At 47.7% G+C, this 21,348-nt stretch overlaps 1 protein-coding gene across 1 annotated transcript; it reads left to right on the top strand.

The window, feature by feature from the left end:
• The first annotated feature begins 5 nt into the window (after nt 1-5).
• OAT (ornithine aminotransferase) lies at nt 6-12,091 on the top strand. The gene is made up of 10 exons (XM_074232231.1): nt 6-106; nt 1,759-1,980; nt 2,830-3,054; nt 3,196-3,291; nt 5,455-5,582; nt 6,095-6,217; nt 8,061-8,189; nt 8,689-8,802; nt 10,070-10,214; nt 11,262-12,091. The coding sequence occupies exons 2-10, from the start codon at nt 1,782-1,784 to the stop codon at nt 11,420-11,422; spliced, it is 1,320 nt and encodes a 439-aa protein (XP_074088332.1). The 5' UTR covers nt 6-106; nt 1,759-1,781; the 3' UTR covers nt 11,423-12,091.
• Nucleotides 12,092-21,348: the final 9,257 nt, after the last annotated feature.

Genomic DNA, 21,348 nt, shown 5'->3' on the forward strand with positions numbered 1-21,348 from the left:
GCCGGCGGCGCTATAGGGCGGCCGTGACGTGGCCGCGGCCGCTGTGTCGTCGCCGCCGCCGGGCTCGCTCTCGTGTCCGCTCCGCCTCCGCCGCCGCCGCCGCCCGGTAGGTCCCGCGGCCCTGCTGCGCCCTCCGTCGGGCCGCCCGGGCCCCCTGGGCCTCGCGGAGAGGGGCGCCCGGCCCGGCCCCGCACTCGCAGCCGCCCCAGGCCGGGCCGCCGAGGCCCAGAGTCGGGCCCGGGCCGGGCTCCTCCCCGCGGGCCCGGGGGCGCCTTCCAGAAGCTCCGAGCTGGTCCGGGCCCAGGCCGCCCCGGGGGCAGGGGCCGCCCCCTCCGTGCCCGGCGCCGCGGCCGCAGCCCCCCGCGCCCCCCAGACCCGCCTCTGACCCGGCGCCCCGGGCCAGCCGGGCCCGGAGACTCTCGGGGCCGGGCCGGGCCCCGCGGAGGCCCCGGGGGCCTGGAGGGATGCCGGGCCCGGAGGGAGGCGCCCCGCAGGGCCAGGGGCGGGCACAGCTCAGCTTGGCACGCGGGGGGCCGCGGGGGGTCCCGGGGCACGGAAGGGCCTGGAGCCCGTCCGGAGCCGAAGCCCGAGGGCCTGGCAGCGGGGGCCTCAGTTGTTGGGCACAAGCCTGGCAGCGCCATCACCACGAGACAGGGGCGGGTGGCGTGCTTCTGGGCAGAGAACGGACCCCCAGCCCAGAGACGGGGCCGAGCCCTCCCCAGGAAAGCTTTCTGCTTCGGCCTGTTAGGCAAAGGCAGAAGAAATTAGCCTGGCATTTTTTTTACCTCTGACGATGTTTGTAAGGGTGCCAGGGGTGACTCTGCTTTAATGAACAAAGTATTGTGTTGGGGCAGGAGCCCGAGAGCTCGGCAAAGGAGGAGACCCGGGAGGGCAGGGTGCCAACCTTCAAGACTGGTTATACCAGGCCCATCTGAGAGCACAGCCCTTGGTTGGGTACACGGCATATCTCCCCCATCCTGGGTCAGGGCTCTCAGAGTTGATCCACTGAGGCCTGGAGGAAGGTCAGAATGAACCCAGTGAACTTGCAAAATAACCAGGAGAAGGGATTAGAATCAGAGCCGGCCTTTCTGCCCCTCCTTTGGGAATGTGAGCTGTTTGAAACCCTGACTCTTCTCTCCTGGCTTTTTGCTACCAGGACCAGAGAAGGCTGCCTGCTAATTCCTCACTGGGCCGTTCTCATGCTTTTAATCCACTAGTATAAATAACTTTGACCTAAGGGCCTGCCTGTAAGCCTATTAAGAGAGTTGATGCAAGGATAGCTCTTGTTTGTGGGTATGGCTTTCCAGGGTACCCAGCAGCCCCGTGGGGCAGGAGGTGAAGGTGAGGTCATTTAGAGCCAGAAAAGATCTTTGAAAAGGTCTGGTTCTACTCCCTGCTTTTAACAGAAGGAATCAGAGGCCCAGAAAGCCACAGAGTGGGAACTTGGACCCAGTTCCCTGATTCATCCAGGTAATTTGCATTTATTAAGAATTGTGACGAGGCACGGACTGGGTGAACCAAGAAAGGCAAAAACTCCTCTTCCCTGCCCCCAAGGAGCTGCCATTCCAACAGCAACTTTGCACTTCTGGGTTTGTTGAACTTTCATAGCTTCTCATAGAGCGGCTTCCTTCATTGCCCTCTGAAGGTCCCAAGGACCCCAAGGACCTCCTCAGCTGCACAGCAGTAATTAGACTTCTGTAACAAACTCCTCCTTATATGGCGGTAGGCCAGTGGTCATTCGTGTCTTCTTTTCTCCAGGTTCTGATTCTCCTGATTACAAAATGTTTTCCAAACTTGCAAAGTTGCCATCCTTTGCTCTGTTTGGTCGGGGCATTCACTCTTCGGTGACTTTGGCTACATCGATCGCTGCCAAAAAAACCATCCAGGGCCCTCCGACCTCGGAGCAGATCTATGAACGAGAAGCTAAGTATGGTGCCCACAACTACCATCCTTTACCTGTAGCCCTGGAAAGAGGAAAAGGTACCTTTCAGATTAACCCTGGTCTCAGCTCTATGGCCTCCCTTGGGGTGGGACAGCTTTTGGAGTGAGAATGGAGTGGGGGGGGGGGGTTGGAGGGAGAGATGCTGAAAATCAGCGAGTAGGTGCTGCTGGTGTGGGGGAAGATGACCTAGGTCACTTTGCTCTCTGGACTCTTGGCCGCAGGGTAAAACCCAGGTTTTGTTCACCCTATAATCTAGGCGATCCTTCTGACTTTCTACGTCAAAGTAGGCTGTTAGCTAGGAGCTTGGTTACATGGGCATTGCTAGTGAATAAACAATTGACCTGTTGTGTTGTATTTATCAAATGGCTTCAGCTAGTTCTGGGGTTCAGGTTAGTGCTTTCTCTGGAATCCTTCATGGCCATGAAGCCCTGGGGGCCTGCCAGACAGCCTCCAGCTCCCTGTTTGGCCTTGGGGTGGACCTTCTGCACCTCCCTGGAGAGAGCCAGAGGGCATCATTATTAGGCCATGCCTCAGCACATTTACTTTTTCAGATAAAGATACCAGCATTCTTTTCTGGAATATGTCTGTGGTATGAAAAGAGATGTGTTTTTGTTTGCAGAGTAGTGTGTGTGTATGGGCTAGTAACACTGTTCTGTCCATGATCTTGGTGCCTTGTCATCTTAGTAACACTAGATCTGAAGGTGTCTTAGTCATTAATGAGCCACCTGGCTCTAGATCTTCCTTGTTGGTTTGTGTGGCTGAGTTTGACAGATTCCTCCCATGTGTTTTAGGCTCCAGGCTACCTAAAACTGAAGGCATTGTCTCCTGTGACCAGTGGTGGTGGGGCCACTTTCTGGTAGCCTTGTAAAGTCATCTTCCTCTTCCAGGTATCTATGTATGGGATGTGGAAGGCAGAAAATATTTTGACTTCCTGAGTGCCTACAGTGCTGTGAACCAAGGACATTGCCACCCCAAAATTGTGGATGCCCTGAAAACTCAAGCGGACAAATTGACCTTGACTTCTAGAGCTTTCTATAACAACGTCCTGGGTGAATATGAAGAGTATATTACAAAGCTGTTCAACTACAACAAAGTTCTGCCCATGAATACAGGTAAAATGTTTGACTGGGCAGGATCTGCTTTGTAAAATACTCAAGGACATGGAGCACAGTTTTATGAAGAGAGTTAGTTTTCATTTTGGGCCGGATTGATGGGAACTTAATGGAAATTTTTTTTTTTAAACCTGTGGAAAGGTGTGGAAGCTGGAGAAACTGCCTGTAAATTAGCTCGGAAATGGGCCTACACTGTGAAAGGCGTTCCAAAATACAAAGCCAAGATTGTTTTTGCAGGTATGTAAAGCTTGGGCTTTGTTTCTTTGGTTGGAAACAGTGATTTTCAAAACTCTGAAGCATCTTCCTCAAAAATGACATGTTTGGTAAATTCTCTGACTCTGGTGAGTTATGGCCCTTCCTCAATGCTGTCTGAGCATCTCATTTACAACCATAAAAGAGATCCCAACTATATTTTTATAAATTCTTTCATTTCAAGAGAGAAAATTTCCTAAACTGTCTACTTGAAATGGGTGACTGAATAATTTGTATTAGAAGCTCATTCTAATTTTATTTGAGCCATAACTTTGCAAGAAATCATTTATTGGCTATATTGTTGCCTAGCCTTCATCAATTTTCAAATGACCCTGGCTTTCCAGTAGCAGCAAGAAGCCAGTGGATTGAGTCGATAGGTGAGTGAGGCCCTTTCCATCATCTTGAGCTTAGGGTGAAAGGGGTTCAGTGGAAGTCTGTCCTGTTATCTCCAGGATAGTAGTGTGTGTCTAACAACCCTTTGGTTTGGGGTTTCCCCATGTGTTTATTCAGGTTTTTGAAAGGCTCAGAGTCTTCCTAGAGAGATGACTTTCCTTGTTTTGGTGGCAAGTATTAGATGCTGCCATCCACAAGAGCAGATTTTGTTTTTGTTTGGAAAGGTCAGTGATTAATTATAAGACTTGACTTTTGAGATAACTTATCAATGATTTATCAGTGTTCAAATATCAGGTGGTTGTTTTTTCAAACTCTCTTACTATGAAGCCAAAATCGATTCTGATGGTAAATTCTCTTGTGATTATTTTAGGGTTTGTAGACTTAGTTGTCTATATAAAAGTTCAGAGTGGGCCTGTCCTCCCAGTCAGTATCACTTTTTGAATAGCATTTTTTTTTTTTGGTTTTTGCAAGGCGATGGGGTTAAATCACTTACCCAAGGTCACACAACTAGGTAATTGTTAATGCTAATGGCTAAATTTGAACTGGAGTCCTCCTGACTCCTATGCCACCTAGCTGAAAATGGAATCGCATTTTCAATCAAGGAAAATTCTCTTACTGGAGCTTGAATTTATCTGTTTTTTAACTTGATTTAATTGTAATGATTTTTGATTTAAAGAAAAGACCCCAAATGACCCTGTGCTGATTTTTTTTATTCCTCCAGACTCCATCTAGCCTTTTCAATACCAATAAAAGGAGCAAAGCTGTTTTTCCTGATGAGTCAGTTGGCCTGAGGCAAGAGGATGTTTTGCCAGCTGCTGGCCTTTGTTGGCTCAGTAGGAGCATTGCTGTGGAATGAAGAGTAGTGAAGGCCAGGCCATAGAGGGGCAGGCTTGCAGTCTAATTGAGTACAAGGCTTCTCAAATTCATTTTTAAAGTAGATTTTTTGAAATGAAAACAAAAATCAAGATTTGTGAATTTGAGGGAACATTGTGAACTTCTGGATCTGAGAAATGTGGTTTTTGAGAGATTTAAAAAATCAAGCATAATAACCTGATCCAGAGCCTCGGGGGCCTTAGTCTGGGCATCTTGGATGAGCTTCTCTTAGAGCCAAGGTGGCTTGTCTGGTAAAAAGGCTTTTTGTTACAGCTGACAAGAACGTGCGGAAAGTCGAAGCCGAAGGCGTTTTGGAGTTGAGTCAGTCCTGATCTGTGGTTAGCTTGACTGGCTTAAAAAAGATGTAGAAACAGGAGGAATCATCGAATCCTTTAGTCCTCTTTCCAGCCTAGACAGAAGATGGAGGGGTGGCGGGCTGCCTTCTCAAAAATAGCAGACTAGGTTTTGAGTAAATGAAAGCTTTCTGAAGAGTGATTTTTTCCCCTGATCACCTGCCCCCATGATCAGATGCTTTATTATAAGGACTGGGGATATCCAGAGGCCTCAGACTTTGGAGAAACCCATAGTGTTTTGGTAGAGAGAGAAGGATAACATGGACAAAAAGGAACGATGATCTAGCAGAATGGGTTCAACACTAACCCTTAGCAGTAAGTCATGCCCAGGAGGCCTGTGGCGAACTAGAACTGTCATTATTTGATTTAGAATCTAATGGTCTTTTGCTCCTAAGTTCCTTAGTCATTAGGATTTAATTTTGGATTTATTTTTCCCTGAATCTTTTAGGATTTGGGGGGGAGGGGAAAACTATCTTGTTAAATGTTTGAATTTGGTTGCAGAGATCAGGTTTGTTTTTCTTCTTTGCAGCTGGGAACTTCTGGGGTCGAACAATATCGGCTATTTCTAGTTCCACTGATCCAACGAGTTATGATGGCTTTGGGCCATTTGTGCCGGGCTTTGAGATCATTCCATACAATGACCTGCCTGCCCTTGAGGTACTTGTGTAGGTGCTGCTCCTCCCGGGTCCCCAGCCTTTATAATCTGAGGTGCTCAGGTCTTTGGTGGGAGAAACAGGGACGGGGCTTTTAGGTTGGGCCAGTTCCTCAGCCTTTTTTGGATGAGGCCAGAGTTTGGGCTTTGAGTTCCCGCATTCTAGGTTCTACAGTTAACCTTTTTTACCAAGCTCCTTGTAGGAGCTTGTGGGCCGGGAGCTTTAGGATGGGGTGAATTATGTGAATCATGGACAGCCCTTGTACCCCAGAATCTGATTCCTTCATTCCTTCACAGCCAAGTTTTCTGAGGTGCCCAGAACTTGGAGCATTAGGGAGCCCTTTTGACCAGATCTCAGAGAGGAAGAGGAAAGTTTCTCTGAAATCCTTAGGGAAACTGGGAGAGCATTGGATCTACAAACTGTTTCTCAGGAAGACAGACCTGGCACCATTTATGTTAGTGTTTAGTGGAGAGAGACAGGGCAGTGATCTCTTGTTCTCTCCCTGCCTTGGGCTAGCGAGCCCTCCAGGATCCCAACGTGGCTGCTTTCATGGTGGAGCCCATTCAGGGGGAAGCTGGTGTCATCGTCCCTCATCCAGGCTACCTCACTGGAGTCAGAGATCTCTGCACCAAGTTCCAGGTGAGGACTAGGAACTGACTGCGGACTACAAGCAGTGGGCTGGGGGGGCCCCTTTGACTGGGCCAGACTATCATCTGGCTGGGCCTTTAGGTTTGGGACCAAACCACTGAGGAAGGAGGTTGACTCCAGGAGTCCTTAGGAAGAAGGCCCCTGGGGATGCTCCGAAGGCATCCTCCTGTCCTCTGATTCTTCAGTGGGCTCTGGAGTAACCAGCCAGTGCTGCAGTGAGTGGAGGCTGCTGGGATCTCATGGCTGCTCCAGGGTCTGGTTTAAAACGAAGCATGGGCTCCAACCAGAGTCTCCTTTGATGGTTCATTCCCTTATCTCTTTCCTTGACTTCTTTTACGGACTCCTCAGAAGGAGAAATGATTTATCCCAGAACCATTCAAATGCTAGTGCTCTGTTGACCAAAGGGACTTTATTTGAGATGTAAAAAGCAGAGCCCTTCCCATCCCAACCCACCACCCAGCAAATTAATTCTGCGTTTTGAACTCTTGTCATGAAGTTGGGATCCAGGTTTAGGAGGTCATGGTTGGTCTTCTGATTGCTTTCAGGTAAAACATAATTTGACTTTTCATGGAAGAACAACTGGGAGGAGGGCATGGCCCATGATTGGTTAGACAAGAATCTGAGTCGTCCTTGTGTTCTGGTGGCCAGAATAGCTCACTAGGTCTTGGGCTGCCCTAAGAGGAGAGACCTGGATTCTGGGAAGAAATGGGGGCCCAACTCTGTGGCCTTTGACCCTGGTCAAGCACGTGGTTGTGGTGGGTTGCGTTTGGCTTGAGGCACCAAGGAAATTCATTTCAGAAAGTTCATTGATAGTGCTGGCAGAAAATAGGGAATCTTGGGGCAGCTAAGTGGTGTAGTGGGTGGAATGCCAGCCCTGGAGTTAATCTGACCTCAGACACTTACAGTAATTACCTAGCTGTGTGACCTTGGGCAAGTCACTTAACCCTGTTAAATGAATTTTTAAAAAGTTATGAAGAAAAGAAAATAGGGAATCTTTTAACTACTATAGCCATTTGATCAAAGCTATCAAGTAATCAACAGAATTCTCTTTGCAGATACTTTTAAAGCTTTGTTTAATGAGGAATTCCTCTTGGCTCCTTCTTCTGCAGCTGTGGCTCCTTAGGATCACAAGATTCTTGGCATCTAGATATTTGATACCAGGGCACTGACCATGTGCCGGTGGGCTGAGGGCCTGAATGGTCTTCAGAAGCTGCATTGTAGACTTGCTTCTGGTTGCTAAGAGGGCTCAGGTTTCAGTGGGCAAAGGGACTAGCAGAGCAGCCTGGTGGGTGGGGTCAGGTGTGCTTTACTGGGGTATGGGCTGCATTCCTTGGGGCAAGGTGAGATCACCCATTAATTGGGGAATGACTCTCAAACCCTAGTGTATTAGGACAAGCCAAGTCAACAAACATTTAAGCATGTATTAAATGCCAAATGTAGAACAGCTGCAAAGTGGGTGACTTTCTGGGCCTTCCATCTCCTCAACCCCCAGGTCTTTCCCTGATGTCTGACCTCACCTTCTCCCTAATTTTGTACTTTGGAAGTTGGCTTTTTGGACCTAAAAGTAAGACCTGCCATTGACCCTTCTTATAGCCACCTTCCCCATTTGACTCCACTGGTCTAGACTGGTAAGGTGTGATTGAAAACCGTCTCTGCATTTGTTAGCTACCCCACTTCTGTCTGGGGTCCAGGCCATGGCCAGGCATGCTAGGGAGCACTGGTGGCTGGCCCATCTGCAGCTCTCCCAGGGAAACCTCATTCTATAACCCTTGCTAAACTGGACGTGGTTGGGGACCTCAGGCTCCATATTGAACTCAGTTTGTTTTCCTTTTAGGTTCTCTTCATAGCTGATGAAATACAGACGGGATTAGCCAGGACTGGAAGGTGGCTGGCCGTTGATTATGAAAACGTCAGGCCTGACATCATCCTCCTCGGAAAGGCCCTCTCTGGAGGCTTGTACCCTGTAAGCTTCATCCTCCCTGCCACTCTCATTAAAATTGCACAAACTGATGAACCAAGGACAGAGTTCTTGGTTCAGCCAGTGTCTGGTGCAGCTGCATCCGGGACAGGCTGGCAGTGGTGTCCTTTGGAGTTGGGTTTAGACATTGTGCTTGGAAAATTCCTGGGAGCTTTGCTTTCATGGAGGCTCAGTAGTGTGCGGAAGATGACACCAATGAGTTGCAGCAGTTCTTCTGTGGGCTTCAGTGTCTTGGAAGGTGATTCCCAGGCTCTGAAACATGGCAGACAGACTCTTCCTCCTCCTCCGTCTCCTCTGCAATTAGAAGAATTCCAAAGATGCTGGAAGGCAGCTCCTTGAGCCCCTCTTGTGATGTCTGTCTGCCAGTTACTGTCCAAAGGACCTAGAGTGTTCTAGACTATTTGGTCCCCTTCATCTTTGAGCTGTCTGTACCTGGAACGCGGTGTTTGAAGACACTTGGATCATTTGCCCTCTCTCCTTCTAGGTCTCGGCTGTATTATGTGATGATGAAGTTATGTTGACCATTAAGCCAGGAGAGCATGGGTCAACATATGGAGGCAATCCTCTGGCCTGCCGAGTGGCCATAGCATCCCTGGAGGTATGAGTCTTCCTCTCCCCCAGGGGTTTCTTTTCCTCCTCGGACTTAAAAGACCAGGGAGGTTTTCTGAAGTTGGAGCAGCTCCCACTTAATATCAGAATGTTTGTAAAGAAGTTGAGGTTATCAGAAGTAGAGCATGTGCAAAGGCCAAGAGACTTACATTTGTAAGTGATGAGACAGAAAAGGTCCCCACGCTTGGCTTGGAAGAGGGCCTCAGCCCAGGTCTAGAGCTTGGTTCTTGGGGCAGTGCCCTTGGTGTTCTTTAAGGCCATAAGAGGGTTTAGCTGGGCAACTCACGTCCAAGACTGCCACGCCAATACCAGGCTTTTTCAAGCCAGAGGCTCTGCTTTGTTCTTTATGGGACCACAGCGTTCTGGACCATAGGAGGGGGCTGTTGTAGCTGGGTAGGTGGGGGTATGTGAGAAAAGTGCTCATTTGGGAATAAACCCGAGGTACCAGGCCAGGCAGTAATGAGACAGCACTGCCCCTTAACACTCATAGTTTAGCAGCAAAAAGATGTTTTGTTGTGGTTGTTCAGTCCCTTCCATCGTGTCCTACTCTTTTTTACCCCTTTTGGGGTTTTTCTTGGCAAAGACACTGGAATGGTTTACCATTTCCTCCTCCAGTTCATTTTACAGATGAAGAAACTGAGGGAAGCAAGGTTAAATGACTTGCCCAGGTTCACACAGCTAATAAGTAAGTGTCTGAGGCTGGATTTGAAGCCGATTTGAACTCAGGAAGATGAGTCTTCCTGACTGCAGACCAGGTGCTCTATCCACTGCACATCTAGTTGCCGCCCCCCAATAAATCAATCACTAGATGCACAAGAGCTACAAACAGAGGGTGTGGAAGGAGAGAGCATCATGGCCTTCGGTGGAGGGAGCTCTCAAGAACCTCTTGGGTCTTTAGGCTGTCGGGGGTGGGGGGCTAAGGAAAGCATTTAAGGAAGAGGTAGAAAGATACAGATTTGGGGAAAGCATGGTGTGGTGGGAGGTCCAAGAATCTGGAAGAAGAGGTGGTGAAGTGAAAGGCTGGTGATTGTGAGGCATCTCAGGAAAGATGGCAGAGTTCAGCATGGCTAGAGGTGGAGGTGAGGCCAATGAGTAGCAGAGGTGAGATCCTTGGAGGCAGGGAGCTCCCCTTTCCTTCCTCTCTGCCCATCTTCCCAGTCCCTCTTTTTATCTCAGCCTCTTTTTTTCTGTCTTGTCTTCTTCCACATTTCTGCTTTAAAAAAGGACTAGCCCTAATTTATGAATGTGTTTTAAAGGTTTTGGAAGAGGAGGACCTGGCTAACAATGCAGAGGTAATGGGAAACATCCTAAGGAGAGAACTGATGAAGTTGCCTTCTGACATTGTAACAGCTGTAAGAGGAAAAGGATTATTGAACGCTATTGTGATCAGAGAAACAAAAGGTATGGAGGACATTTGTTATGGAAGCGTTTGTGATTTTCTTTTTTCAGGAAGAACTAAGATTTAGAGACTATTTACATGATTATTTAACAAATTATTTCTTAAGTTCAGCTGTATTTGAAATGATCATATCTTAGCTAATCCATCCACTGACCTTGGAAGAGTGTTAGCTCTTATTTTAAAATTTTTACATAAAAATCTTTAGATTTTTTTTTTCTCATTGAAGGTTGATGAGTTAGTAAGAGGAAGCTTTTGTTTCTAATTTCTAATTATGTTTGCTTATCTTGTTTTGTTCATTTTTGTGACACAACTTGAGAGAGCCTAGGGCTTTATGTATTTAATAATTTGGGGTGAGTTCTAATAATTGGCATTTTCAGGAAAAACTTCTACTGTTGCCTTTTTTTTTTTTGGCAGGGCTGTAGGGTTAAGTGGCTTGCCCAAGGTCACACAGCTAGGTAATTATTAAGTATCTGAGGTCAAATTTGAACTCAGGTACTCCTGACTCCAGGACTGGTGCGCCACCTAGCTAGCTGCCCCACTGCTGCCTTTTTCAAAAGCTGCTGCCATCTTGTTTTTGATAGCTCTCTTAAAATCAATTAGACCTTTGTCCTTCTTTCTTATTGGACAAGTTTTTAAAGAAGTTTTCAACAGTAAGAAACATCTCAACCATGTGAAAGAGAATGTTTAATGCTAGAACTTGCTCTGAGGTGTGGTCCCCTAAAGAATGCAAGTTTGGCGTCTCAGCCACCTGAGCCTGGCAAACCCAGTTTTCCAATATTGTTCAATCAATCCTGGCTCTTGTGGCTGGTTTCCTGTGGCCTTTTGGGTGCATCTGTCATACCTCATAGGGTGGATTCTGCCAGGCTCTGAGGTGCCAGCGAACTGCCCCAGTTATATATTGTAGGTCAGGTTGGGCTTCACCCTGGAGATGGAGCAGGATTGAGGTCAGATCTTGATCTTGGAGAGGAATTGGATGGGGGGGGGACTTTGCTCACAGATGCCATAAACTTGCTCTGATAGCAGTGTTTGAGTTTCTATTTTATCTTTAGATTATGATGCTTGGAAAGTGTGTCTGAGACTTCGGGACAATGGACTTCTGGCCAAACCCACCCACGGGGATATCATTCGGCTGGCACCACCCCTCGTGATCAAGGAAGACGAAGTCCGAGAGTCCGTGGAAATCATCAACAAGACCATTTTGTCTTTCTGAGGGTTTTGTTTTCCATTGTATCGGGTAGCTGGCTCAAGGTGGATGGTCTCTTTCTACTCTTTCTGCTCTTAGGGCAAATATGATCCACTCCTGCATGTCTTAAAGGACTTATTTTATTTTTTAGAATAGAGCAAAAATTGAATCATCTACAGTTTGCCTGGTAAACTGAGAGATTCTGTTCGCTTCACTGTATTGTCTTCTTTCTCGGCTGAGTGGCTGACTTGTATCTATCTATCTGTGTGTTGTCATTTTTTAAATTCTTGGAAGTATTGGCCACTGAGGCTGAAACATACCTAGAGTGTGGTTGGGTTTTTGTAACTGGGCCTTTTTATGAAAAGGCATCAAAAACTTTTGTATTTGAAACATTTAACTCGGGGGGGGGGGGATTACGTGGAAGATTTGCTTAACTTTGAGGAGAATCAGGGAAGGCCAGTAGCACGCCTCTGGGAAGCGGTGGAATATCGGGTCATGAGGATGTCAGAAACTGGCTCTCGAATGCTGGAGTGTGTGTTCTTGGGATGCCTGCCGTTCCTGTTTCTTTGTTTTTGAGTTAAACTCTTTTTAAAGCAGGGTTGAGGAGGGCCTGCTCTAATCCACCATTTGAAAACTGTCACCTTTTCTGTAGCTTCAACATTTTGTTTATACTAAAAATAAAGTATTTAAGCTGTCTATGCCTTTTTATGCCTGGGCATTGCTGTCACCTGATGGCCTGGGGGGCAGAGGGAAGGCAGTGGGGGGAAGATTGTCTTTGTCCAGTCCTCTGGACAAGATCCTGTGCCCAGGGGATTGAGTATTTTGGAATAGACAGGAAGGAGGGTGTGAGAGTGTGTGCTTGTGTTTGCCCAATATGACCACAAAGCGATGTATGCACCACAGACTGTGGGAACTTTGGGGCAATCCTGGTTTGTTAGGACCACAAGTTCTTTGGGGAATAGAAGACCACCCTCCAGGGCAGGCATGGTTCTAGAGGAGGCCTTTGTCTGGGCCAGATGAGAGGGCTTGTCCCACCATCAGGCTGTGGACAGTTAACTGTCCTCCTTCCCTTCTGGCTTGCTCCAGGACTCCCTGGGCTCGGTGTCATCTCCTTAAGACTGGGGGTCATAGTTTTATCCTCCCAGTGCCCGTCACAGTGTGGGGAGCTTGGGAGCAGTGATAAACGCTTAGTTTCTTTTCCTTTCTTCTAACCTAGGCCTGGTCAGTAACTTTTCACTCCTCTTTTGAGAGTGCTTAGAGATCCTGGGAGGGAGGAGCTGGGCCTCAACCAAGCAGAGGGAGAGAAAGGAAGGCGGAAAAGGCAAATTAATGGGGTGACTCATGTTCTTGGGATTAATGACAAACTGTCTCTACCTCAGACCAAAGCCACCATTGTGTATGGAACCCTTGAAGGTGGGCCAAGTGCTTGATGTATTCTAGTATTTGTTCCTTGCACAGCCCTGTGAGCTTGGTGCTACTTTTACCAAATTCAGAGGAACAAATGAGCTCAGATCGAGGGACTTGCTGGGGGTGGGGGCAGTTCAGAAATAACTGCTACAGGAATTGAACCTGGATCTTTTTTGGCTTCTCCACCCAGGGAACTTCCTAAGGGACAGTGTGTTCTTTACTCAAATAAAATAAGTTTGAGGTGTTTGGGGAGAAAAGAGATTTCTGCATCACAGAGGCCTAGTAGTAAAGGTGTAAAAATGATGAAGGAAGGGCCCTTATCTGGAGGCAAGCCGTCCGCAGGTGAGAGACAAGCTTTGGGCATCCGATCTGCTATGGAAAGATGAGGGGACAAGGACAATTGCATGCCAGCTTGGGTTAGCTGGCACATGGTTGAGGTAGCTGTGCTTTTGGGGGGGGGCTCACTTCCAGGTAGACTGTTGGGGAGGCTGGGTGGTTGGTCCTCAGATGCCTTCAGACTGGGCTTTATGAATTAAAGACCTTCCCTGTGTGGCACAGTTCACCACCTTCCAAAGCCAGGGCCCTTCCATCAGAGAGGCCTTTAGGGGGTGCAGCTCTGGAGTGGGAAGTCCTTTTAAGAAGTGAATATTCTGATACCTCCCTGGGACACCCTTTCCCTCCATGGGCAAAGGGGAACTGACATGTCCATGTAAAACAGCCTTTCTAGGGGAAGGTTGGGGGGTGTCTCCCTCTGCAGGACTCTTCTCCTTAAGCCCCATCCCCTTGAAAGAGGAGGACCCTGCCTGGTTATTAAGGAGATGGGGTCCCATCAAATTCGACATCTCCCATTATCTCTGTTCTAGTCTCTGAGGAACAAGGTGGTCTTGTTAAGACCAATGGGTTGGGCTCCTAAGTGGTGCGGTGAATAGAGCACCAGCCCTGGAGTCAGGAGGGCCTGAGTTCAAATCTGGCCTCAGACACTTAATAATGACCTAGCTGTGTGGCCTTGGGCAAGTCACTTAACCCCATTACCTTGCAAAAACCTAATAAAATCAATGGGTAGCTTGTGCCCCGATCCCATCTCTTCCTTTCTTCCCTACAGCCTTGACTCATTCTCTTTCCTCCTGCCCCCTCCACTTTAGATCTTCATTCTCTTAAGTTCTTTTTCTTTTTAGGTTCTAAGTGACTTGCCCAAGGCCACACAGCTAGGTCATTTAATAATGTCTGAGGCCGGATTTGAGCTCAGGTCCTCCTGACTCCAGGGCCGGTGCTCTCTTCACTGCGGCACCTAGCTGCCCCCTTAGATCTTTGTTTTCTCAACATCTGGCTCCTTTCTGACTTCTGACAAGGATACTAAAGTCTTCCCCACCCTTTAAAACCCCCCAACAGCTCCCCCCACCATCTGGTCACGCTTTGGTTGCCTCCATTTTGCAGTTTTCTAAAGTCATTGCCTCCATCTTAGCTCCCTCTCAACCACTTGCAATCTGAAGCAACTTCACCATTTTACTGCAGCTGCTCTTGAAAGTTCTGGACGTTCTCAAGCACCCTTGGCCAATTATTCTTTCTCTGTGAGTCTCATCATCTCCTCCTGGATGCTTTGGCTTTTTTCTCTTGGCTTCTATGATCATTGGGTCATCCCCTCTGTTTCCCCAGTTTCCTTTGCCAGATCATTAAATGACTCCAATGCCCATTGAGTGAGTGTCTCCCAAGGCTCTGTTTCGGGCCATCATCCCCTCCCCCTCTCCTCCTCTTCTCTCCTGATCTCATTTGCTCCCAGGAATTCATTTATTTTCTCTGAGCAGATGACTCCCAAATCTACATTTCCCAGGTGACTGCCCTTTGGTACTTTATGATCTTCAGAAGCTCACCACCCTATCCTTCTAGTACCCCACACTGCAGGGCCCCTTCCCTCCCTCTGATAGGAGAGGGTGGAGGATGGACGTCCCATATTTTCCTTTACCCTCCCCTGCTTTTCAGTTTTTTTAGGTATTAGAATGATAAAATAAGCTCCCTGAGGGCAGGCACTGTCTTTAGTTTCTCCAGTGCTTCTCTCTCCACTGACTGAAATCCCTTCTGAAGTCCAGACCCTCACAATGTCCATCAGACTCCAGTCCCCCTTGTCCAAAGCAGAACTGCATTGCCTAGAGCCAAAGCTGAAGGCGCCATCATCCCTTTGGTTCTAGTTGACGACCTTGAGGTCTCTTGGGCTCTTTCTTCACCTTCTAGATTCAGTCAGTTCTGGAGTTTTTCTCACACCTGTCCCTTCTTTTACCTTCACACTGGCACTGCCCTAGTCATGCCCACAGCCTCACCACTTGCCTGGATCATTTCCTGAGCCTTCTAATCTGTCTTCTGCATTCCAGATTCATCCCCCCTCCCCCGTTGTCCATACAGCTGCCAATGGATATTCCTGAAGCCCAGATGTGGTCAGGTGACTATTAAATGCCTGTCAATGGTTTAGGATAAGACAGTTTTTAATAAGATAATAGACATAGGGCAGCTAGGTGGCACAGTGGATAGATCACTGGCCCAGGAGTCAGGAGTACCTGAGTTCAAATCCAGTCTCAGACACTTAATAATGACCTAGCTGTGTGGCCTTGGGCAAGCCACTTAACCCCATTGCCTTGCAAAAAGAAAAAGACAATAGACAGCTTCTTTCATGTAGGGGGTCATCGTAACCTCTCTGTTAACTACATTGGCTCTAGACATCTCCCCCTGCCCTGCACCTGTACCATACCCTCTGCTGCCCTTCTTCCCTTTCTAGTTTGGTAAATAGAATCAAAGTTATATTGCTATCTCGTGTTCTACCAAACCTTCCCAGGCCTCAGTTTCCTCATTTGTCAGATGAATGTGACTGTGCCTCTAGGAGCTCCCTCCCCAGCGTGAGTTGGGAGTTCCGATGGGCTCTTGCAGCAAGGTCTTCTGCAAGATCTAAAGCCCTTTGGGAATGCTGATTAGCCCCGGACCCTTCAGCTCTGCTGCAGGCCCAGGGCTCCTCAGCCTGAAGGCTGGACTAAAGCATCCCTCAGATCATTGATGCCCATTGAGCCACCTGGGCAGCATGGGGTTGACTCTGATTGCCCCTGAAATCCCTGCTCTGCTGCCCTCTGCTGCTCACCCCGGGATTCTTGGCCTAGCTGCTGTGCCAAAGCAGCCAAAGCAGGACTTCTTCTAAGTCCCTTTCCTAGCTGGTGAATCTGCTAGGATCCTTTTCCTCATAAGGCGTTTAAGTGTATAAAATAAAATATATAAGATTTCATAGGAAACCAAGGGTTAGTGAAATAAAGATGGTTTGGGGGCAGCTAGGTGGTGCAGTGAATACAGCACTGGCCCTGGAGTCAGGAGGACTTGAGTTCAAATCTGTCATCAGTCACATTGCCTAGCTGTGTGACCTTGGGCAAGCCACTTTACCCCATTGCCTTAAATAAATAAAATAAAAAGAAAAAAAAAGAAAGATGGTTCTTGTCCTTCATTATCAAAGAAGACCAAAAGGACATCACTATGTTAGAGTCAAGTTACAGTGTGTCCAGCGGTGGCCAAATCAGACCAATATGAGCTTAGAACCCTCTACCACAAGTCGGCACACATGTGAACACCTAGGGTGGGCACTCTGAACTTATGGATGTCACTGCCCTTCTCATAAAGTGCAGCCCCCTCTCTGATGAGGGCACCCATGCTGGGCGGTCCTGTGCCAGTGTCTCCTTTACTGTACAATCAATTCTAAAACTCTTAAGAGAGACCTTCAGGGTGTCCCAGTACCACTTCTTCTGACCCCCTTCTGAGCACTTGCCCTGGGTGGGTTCCCCATAGATAGTCTTTTTGGCAAGTGTACATCTGGCATTCCAACAATGTGCCCAGCCTATCATAGTTGCCCTCTCTGTAGTAATGGTGGGATGTTAGGCAATTTAGCTGGAGAAAGGACCTCAGTGTCTGGGATCTCCTCCTGCCAGGGGATCTTCAGAATCCTCCTAAGCCAATTTAAAGGGAAGTGACTCAGTTTCCTGATATGATGCTGGTAGACTGTCTGTCCAGGTTTCACAGGTGGGTAGCAATGAGGCCAGCACGGTGTGGCCAGTGAGCAGCAGCTAGCTTGTAAGTGGACAAAGCTGGACACAAATAGCTATTCCTGACTCGAGGTCTGACATTCAGCCCACAGCCCCACTCTGCCTCTTGAGAAGAACCTTCTTTTCTTCTTTGACTAGGTTCTCTAGTAACTTGGAATCAAGAAGAGCTGAGTTCAAATCCTCTGCCAGAAGCTTATAAGCTCCTTTAGCCTCAGTTTCCTCATTTGGAAAAAGGGTTTAATAACACCTATTTTGAGAGTCAAATGAACTCCTGTCCCAAGGTTTTAGAATGCCAGCTTGCCACCACTGTTGCTATGGGACCCTGGCTAGCCAGCTCCTTCATGGAGAAGATGGACACAGGACCCTGACACCTGAAAGAGGGTTTGAGAATTGTGGGGCCAGGTCATGAAATAAATAGGAAAGTTGGCTACCCCAAAACATGCTCCAACATGGCTTCCATGGACTTGATGCTAAGAAGGCTGAAGCCAGCTTCCCAGAAGTACTTGCTAGGAAGCAGCTCATGGTCAAAGAGAAACAATAGATCCACATGGGCTATAGGAACTTTGAGGATTATTTCCAGGGTCAGGATTGCCAGGTGAATTTCCATTCACCATTTATTTTTTAGGTTTTTGCAGGGCAATGAGGTTAAGTGACTTGCCCAGGGCCACACAGCTAGGTCATTATTAAGTGTCTGAGGTCAGATTTGAACCCAGGTACTCCTGGCTCCAGGGCCAGTGCTCTATCCACTGTGCCACTTAGCCTCCCCCACCATTCACCTTTTTTATAAGGTGTGAAAATCAATCTCTGGAATGTGAAAAATTGAAGTCCAGACTACAAGAATGAGCAGATGACGAGGGACACACAAGGTCTCCCTCCTTGCAGGACTGGCGACTGCCGAGGTTCTTGGGCAAGTTGAATGAAGGTGAATCATGGACCAGGAAGTGCTATGAGAAGACCCTGGCATCCTGCTCCATCACTCCACCACTCCACTCTGCCCCTCTCCTTCCTCTCCCAAGGCAGAGGGAGATGGGTGCTTGGGAACCATCAGCAATAGTGCCACTTCTATGCGCATTGGGGGGAACAAACCCCAACCTGAAGGACAGTAGGCCAGGACTGCTTGCAAAGACAAAGGGGGGGGGTGATTGGAATCCATTGGACGAATCCCAGAAGTCTAAGAACACTCAGTTGGGGTGAAGAGGGCAACTAGGTAGCTCAGTGGATAGAGTACCAGCCCTGGAGTTGGGAGGACCTGAGTTCAAATTCAGTCTGTGTGACCTTGGGCAAGTCACTTAACCCCACTGTCTTGTAAAAACTAAAACATAAACAAAAAATACTAACAATTGGGGTGAAGAACTGGGGCCTAGAAGGACCAGAGAGATCCGAACCCAATGTTTCATTCTGGTGCTCTTTGAGCCTTTGCTCAAATCTTGGTTTACCTGCCTCTGTCCACAGTTTCTTGTATGATCTGATGTATTTTATATTACGCATTTATGCATCTTATTCAGAACAGATGCCCATCAGCTTCATTAAAGTGCCCAAGAGGTCTAGGGATACAGAAAGTCAAGACAGGCCTTATCCTTGGCTGTTCCCTCTGTTATGATTAGGATGAAGTAGGTGGGACTGGCCTTCCTCCAGCCACGTCCACCCTTCCTTCTCTGTTTTCTTCATGTCAGTCTTTCTTCTCTCATGACATCTCCTTTGCTCTCCATGTTTCCTTATATAGCCCATTCCAAATGGGGTGACTGGGAGCCCCCTTACTCTGGGTCCTACATCCCCCTATGTGTGTCCCTGCTCCTGAGTGAAAGCAGGTCAAGCTGGTGGTGAGGGTTCAGACACATTTTAGGACCCCTCTGGTCAGACAGTTTGGAGTCTATCCCATTCGGGGCAATAGATAAAACCACTTGCGGTCCTTGAACAAAATTGAGCCCAGCTCAGAAGACTCCGAGCTGGGAGAGTCTTCCTTGGGGAAGTCACTTACCCTGGGCTCAGACTCCACATTTTAAAAGTGGTAATTTTGCCCAAGATGACTGTGAAGTCCCTGCCGGTCCCTCCTTTATTGATCCCACTTTACCAATAAGATGACTGAAGTTCAGAGAGGGAGAAAGTGAATCACCTAGGGTCACAGATGAATGATTACAGCTGGGGTCCACGCTCAAACTTGCTGAATCTGCTCCCCACCAAACATGGGGTCTTCTCTCTAGGACCTTGCTGGGGCAAAAAATAAAAGAAAGCATGCCAAACCAAAAGTCAAAAGAGACGTTCTATCTTGGGGGTGGGGGGAAGGAAGGACTGTTATAAATAAAGCTTCCTGCTTTGTGTCCGTGTCTCTCCAAAGATGTTTGAGAGGACAGCTAGTTCTCTGTATCACTTGCCCCTGACTACCATCATGGCAGGAAGTCCTTGAAGTGGCTCAGGGTCAGTGGTGGGCATCTGGGCCCTAGATCATCCCTCAGGTCTCTTCTGTCTCTATATCCTGAACCCCACCCCATTCCAAGCTACCCAATGGTAGTGAAGACTCTCCCAAGAGGCATGCCGGCTCAGCTCAAGGACACTGGCCAATCTTGGTCCAAGGTGTTGAAACCAATGGAGAAGGGGTGGGCTGAGGGAGATAGGATGGGGGTGGACCTTCATGAACTTCTTTTTCTTACAAGGGAGGCAGTGATGTGGCTGAAATGACTAGGGCAAAAAGCAGGAGGGATCCAGAAAACTGGTTGTTTTTTAAATTATGTTTTTTTCTAATCAATGAAGCTAGAGGGCGATGTTGGACCTCAGGATGCTGACCTTCAGTCTCTGGGTATGAGAGCAGAAACCCAAGGCCTTGAAGGCTAGACATGCCAGGCTGGGGTGCCAGGCCTGTACTTCCACCTTTTGTTTGAACATCACAGTCATTTCTGGGTCTAATCTCACCCATGAGCCCCATTTGAAGCCTTCCTTGTGACAAAGAAAGACCAGTGGAGCAAAAGAAGTCAATTAAGTGACTTCTGATAGAGTAATGTAATATCCCTTCTTGTCTCCCACCTGTTTAAACACCTATACCCAGGGAAAGACATTTTTAATTATGCCTCTGCTTAGTTCAAGTACTGATGGGGTTAAATGAGAGGAAGAAGCCAATTAGGTAAAGGCCCACTCCCCTGTTTCTGATTCTTTTCATCTCCTTTTTCAGTCAACTTTCTTCTTTGTGTTTTTCTTTATTTTCATTTTTCTCTTTCTCCTCTCCCTCCATTTCCTTTTCTCCTTTTTGCTTTACTTCCTTCTCTTTTTCCTTCTCCTTCCCTTTTGGATCAGACTTGTGATTTCCTTGGTACAGAGGGTACTTTTTTGACTCTCAAAGACCATCTCCCATGTCACTGAGGGATTGTGAGGGACTTTAGTTTGGAGAATACCCATAATGAGGTAAAGTGGGATTCGTCCATAATGAGGAAATCACAGGCTCCTGAATTGTTACCCAGTGATGGTTGCTTAGGGGACGACCTGCCTGTGTTGTTTCCTCCTCTTAATGAAGTTTTCCTCTGAAGAATTGGGAACTATGTGCTCGAAGCCGGGGAGTTGGTTTCACTATAATGGATGTCTGATTGTCTCAGGTTCCTGGATGGGGGTTGGAAATCAAAAGAGTGAAAGAATCCTCCACATTGAACCCAGAAGGCCTTCTGGGAATCTCGTGTGTCATGAGAACAAGGCTGCCCTTTTGTCTCTTCCTTTACTCACTTTCTTCTTTCTCTCCTTTCCCTTTGTCTCCCTTTCCTTTACCTTTCTCTGCTCCCTTCTCTTCTTAAAAAAATTTTTTTTTATCCAAATAACTTTCTTTATATTAGCCAGTCCACAGTCATTTATTCAGCACTTCCTATTGCCAGGCCCTGGGTTAAGTGTTGTGGCTACAAAGAAAGCTAAAAAGAAAATGAAAGAAGAAAAGGAAAGAAAGGAGGAAGGAAGGAAAAAGGTAAGAATGGAAGGAGGGAGGAAGGACAGTAAGACTATGGTTAGGACTCATTTCCCATGGAGATGAGAGAGAGATGGGGGAGCTAGAATTAAGAATTAGATCATTCCTTCTTCCAAGATGGGGATACCTTGGGAAACGACTGGTGCCCAAGCTGTTTCTGCTTATTTCTGGCATCACTCTGGGTTTTTTTTTTTTTTTTTTTTTTTTTAGGTTTTTGCAAGGCAATGAGGCTAAGTGACCTGCCTAAGGCTACACAGGTAGGTCATTATTAAGTGTCTGAGGTCACATTTGAACTCAGGTCCTCCTGACTCCAGGGTGGGGGCTTTATCTACTGCACCACCTAGCGGCCCCCCTTGTCCTTCCTGGAGCTGCTGTGGAGGGTTAGAGCACCAGAATAGAATCAGGGGAGACCAGAGTACAAAACCCTTCTGGAGACTCAGTATTTCCCAGATAGTTCTATACACTCTCCTCATCTGTAAAATGGGGATAATACCTGTAGAACTCACCTCAAAAGGCTGTTGAGGCTCCAATGAGACAACAAAGCA

This window comes from Macrotis lagotis, chromosome 4 (assembly GCF_037893015.1).
Source record: "Macrotis lagotis isolate mMagLag1 chromosome 4, bilby.v1.9.chrom.fasta, whole genome shotgun sequence".
In the NCBI taxonomy this organism is placed as follows: domain Eukaryota; kingdom Metazoa; phylum Chordata; class Mammalia; order Peramelemorphia; family Peramelidae; genus Macrotis; species Macrotis lagotis.

Excerpts from the sequence above, each read along its gene's own strand:
- OAT (XM_074232231.1), top strand. The coding sequence starts at position 1,782 with ATGTTTTCCAAACTTGCAAAGTTGCCATCCTTTGCTCTGTTTGGTCGG. Across the intron at positions 3,055-3,195 it reads AGTTCTGCCCATGAATACAG|GTGTGGAAGCTGGAGAAACT; the intron begins GTAAAATGTTTG and ends ACCTGTGGAAAG. Across the intron at positions 5,583-6,094 it reads ATGACCTGCCTGCCCTTGAG|CGAGCCCTCCAGGATCCCAA; the intron begins GTACTTGTGTAG and ends GCCTTGGGCTAG.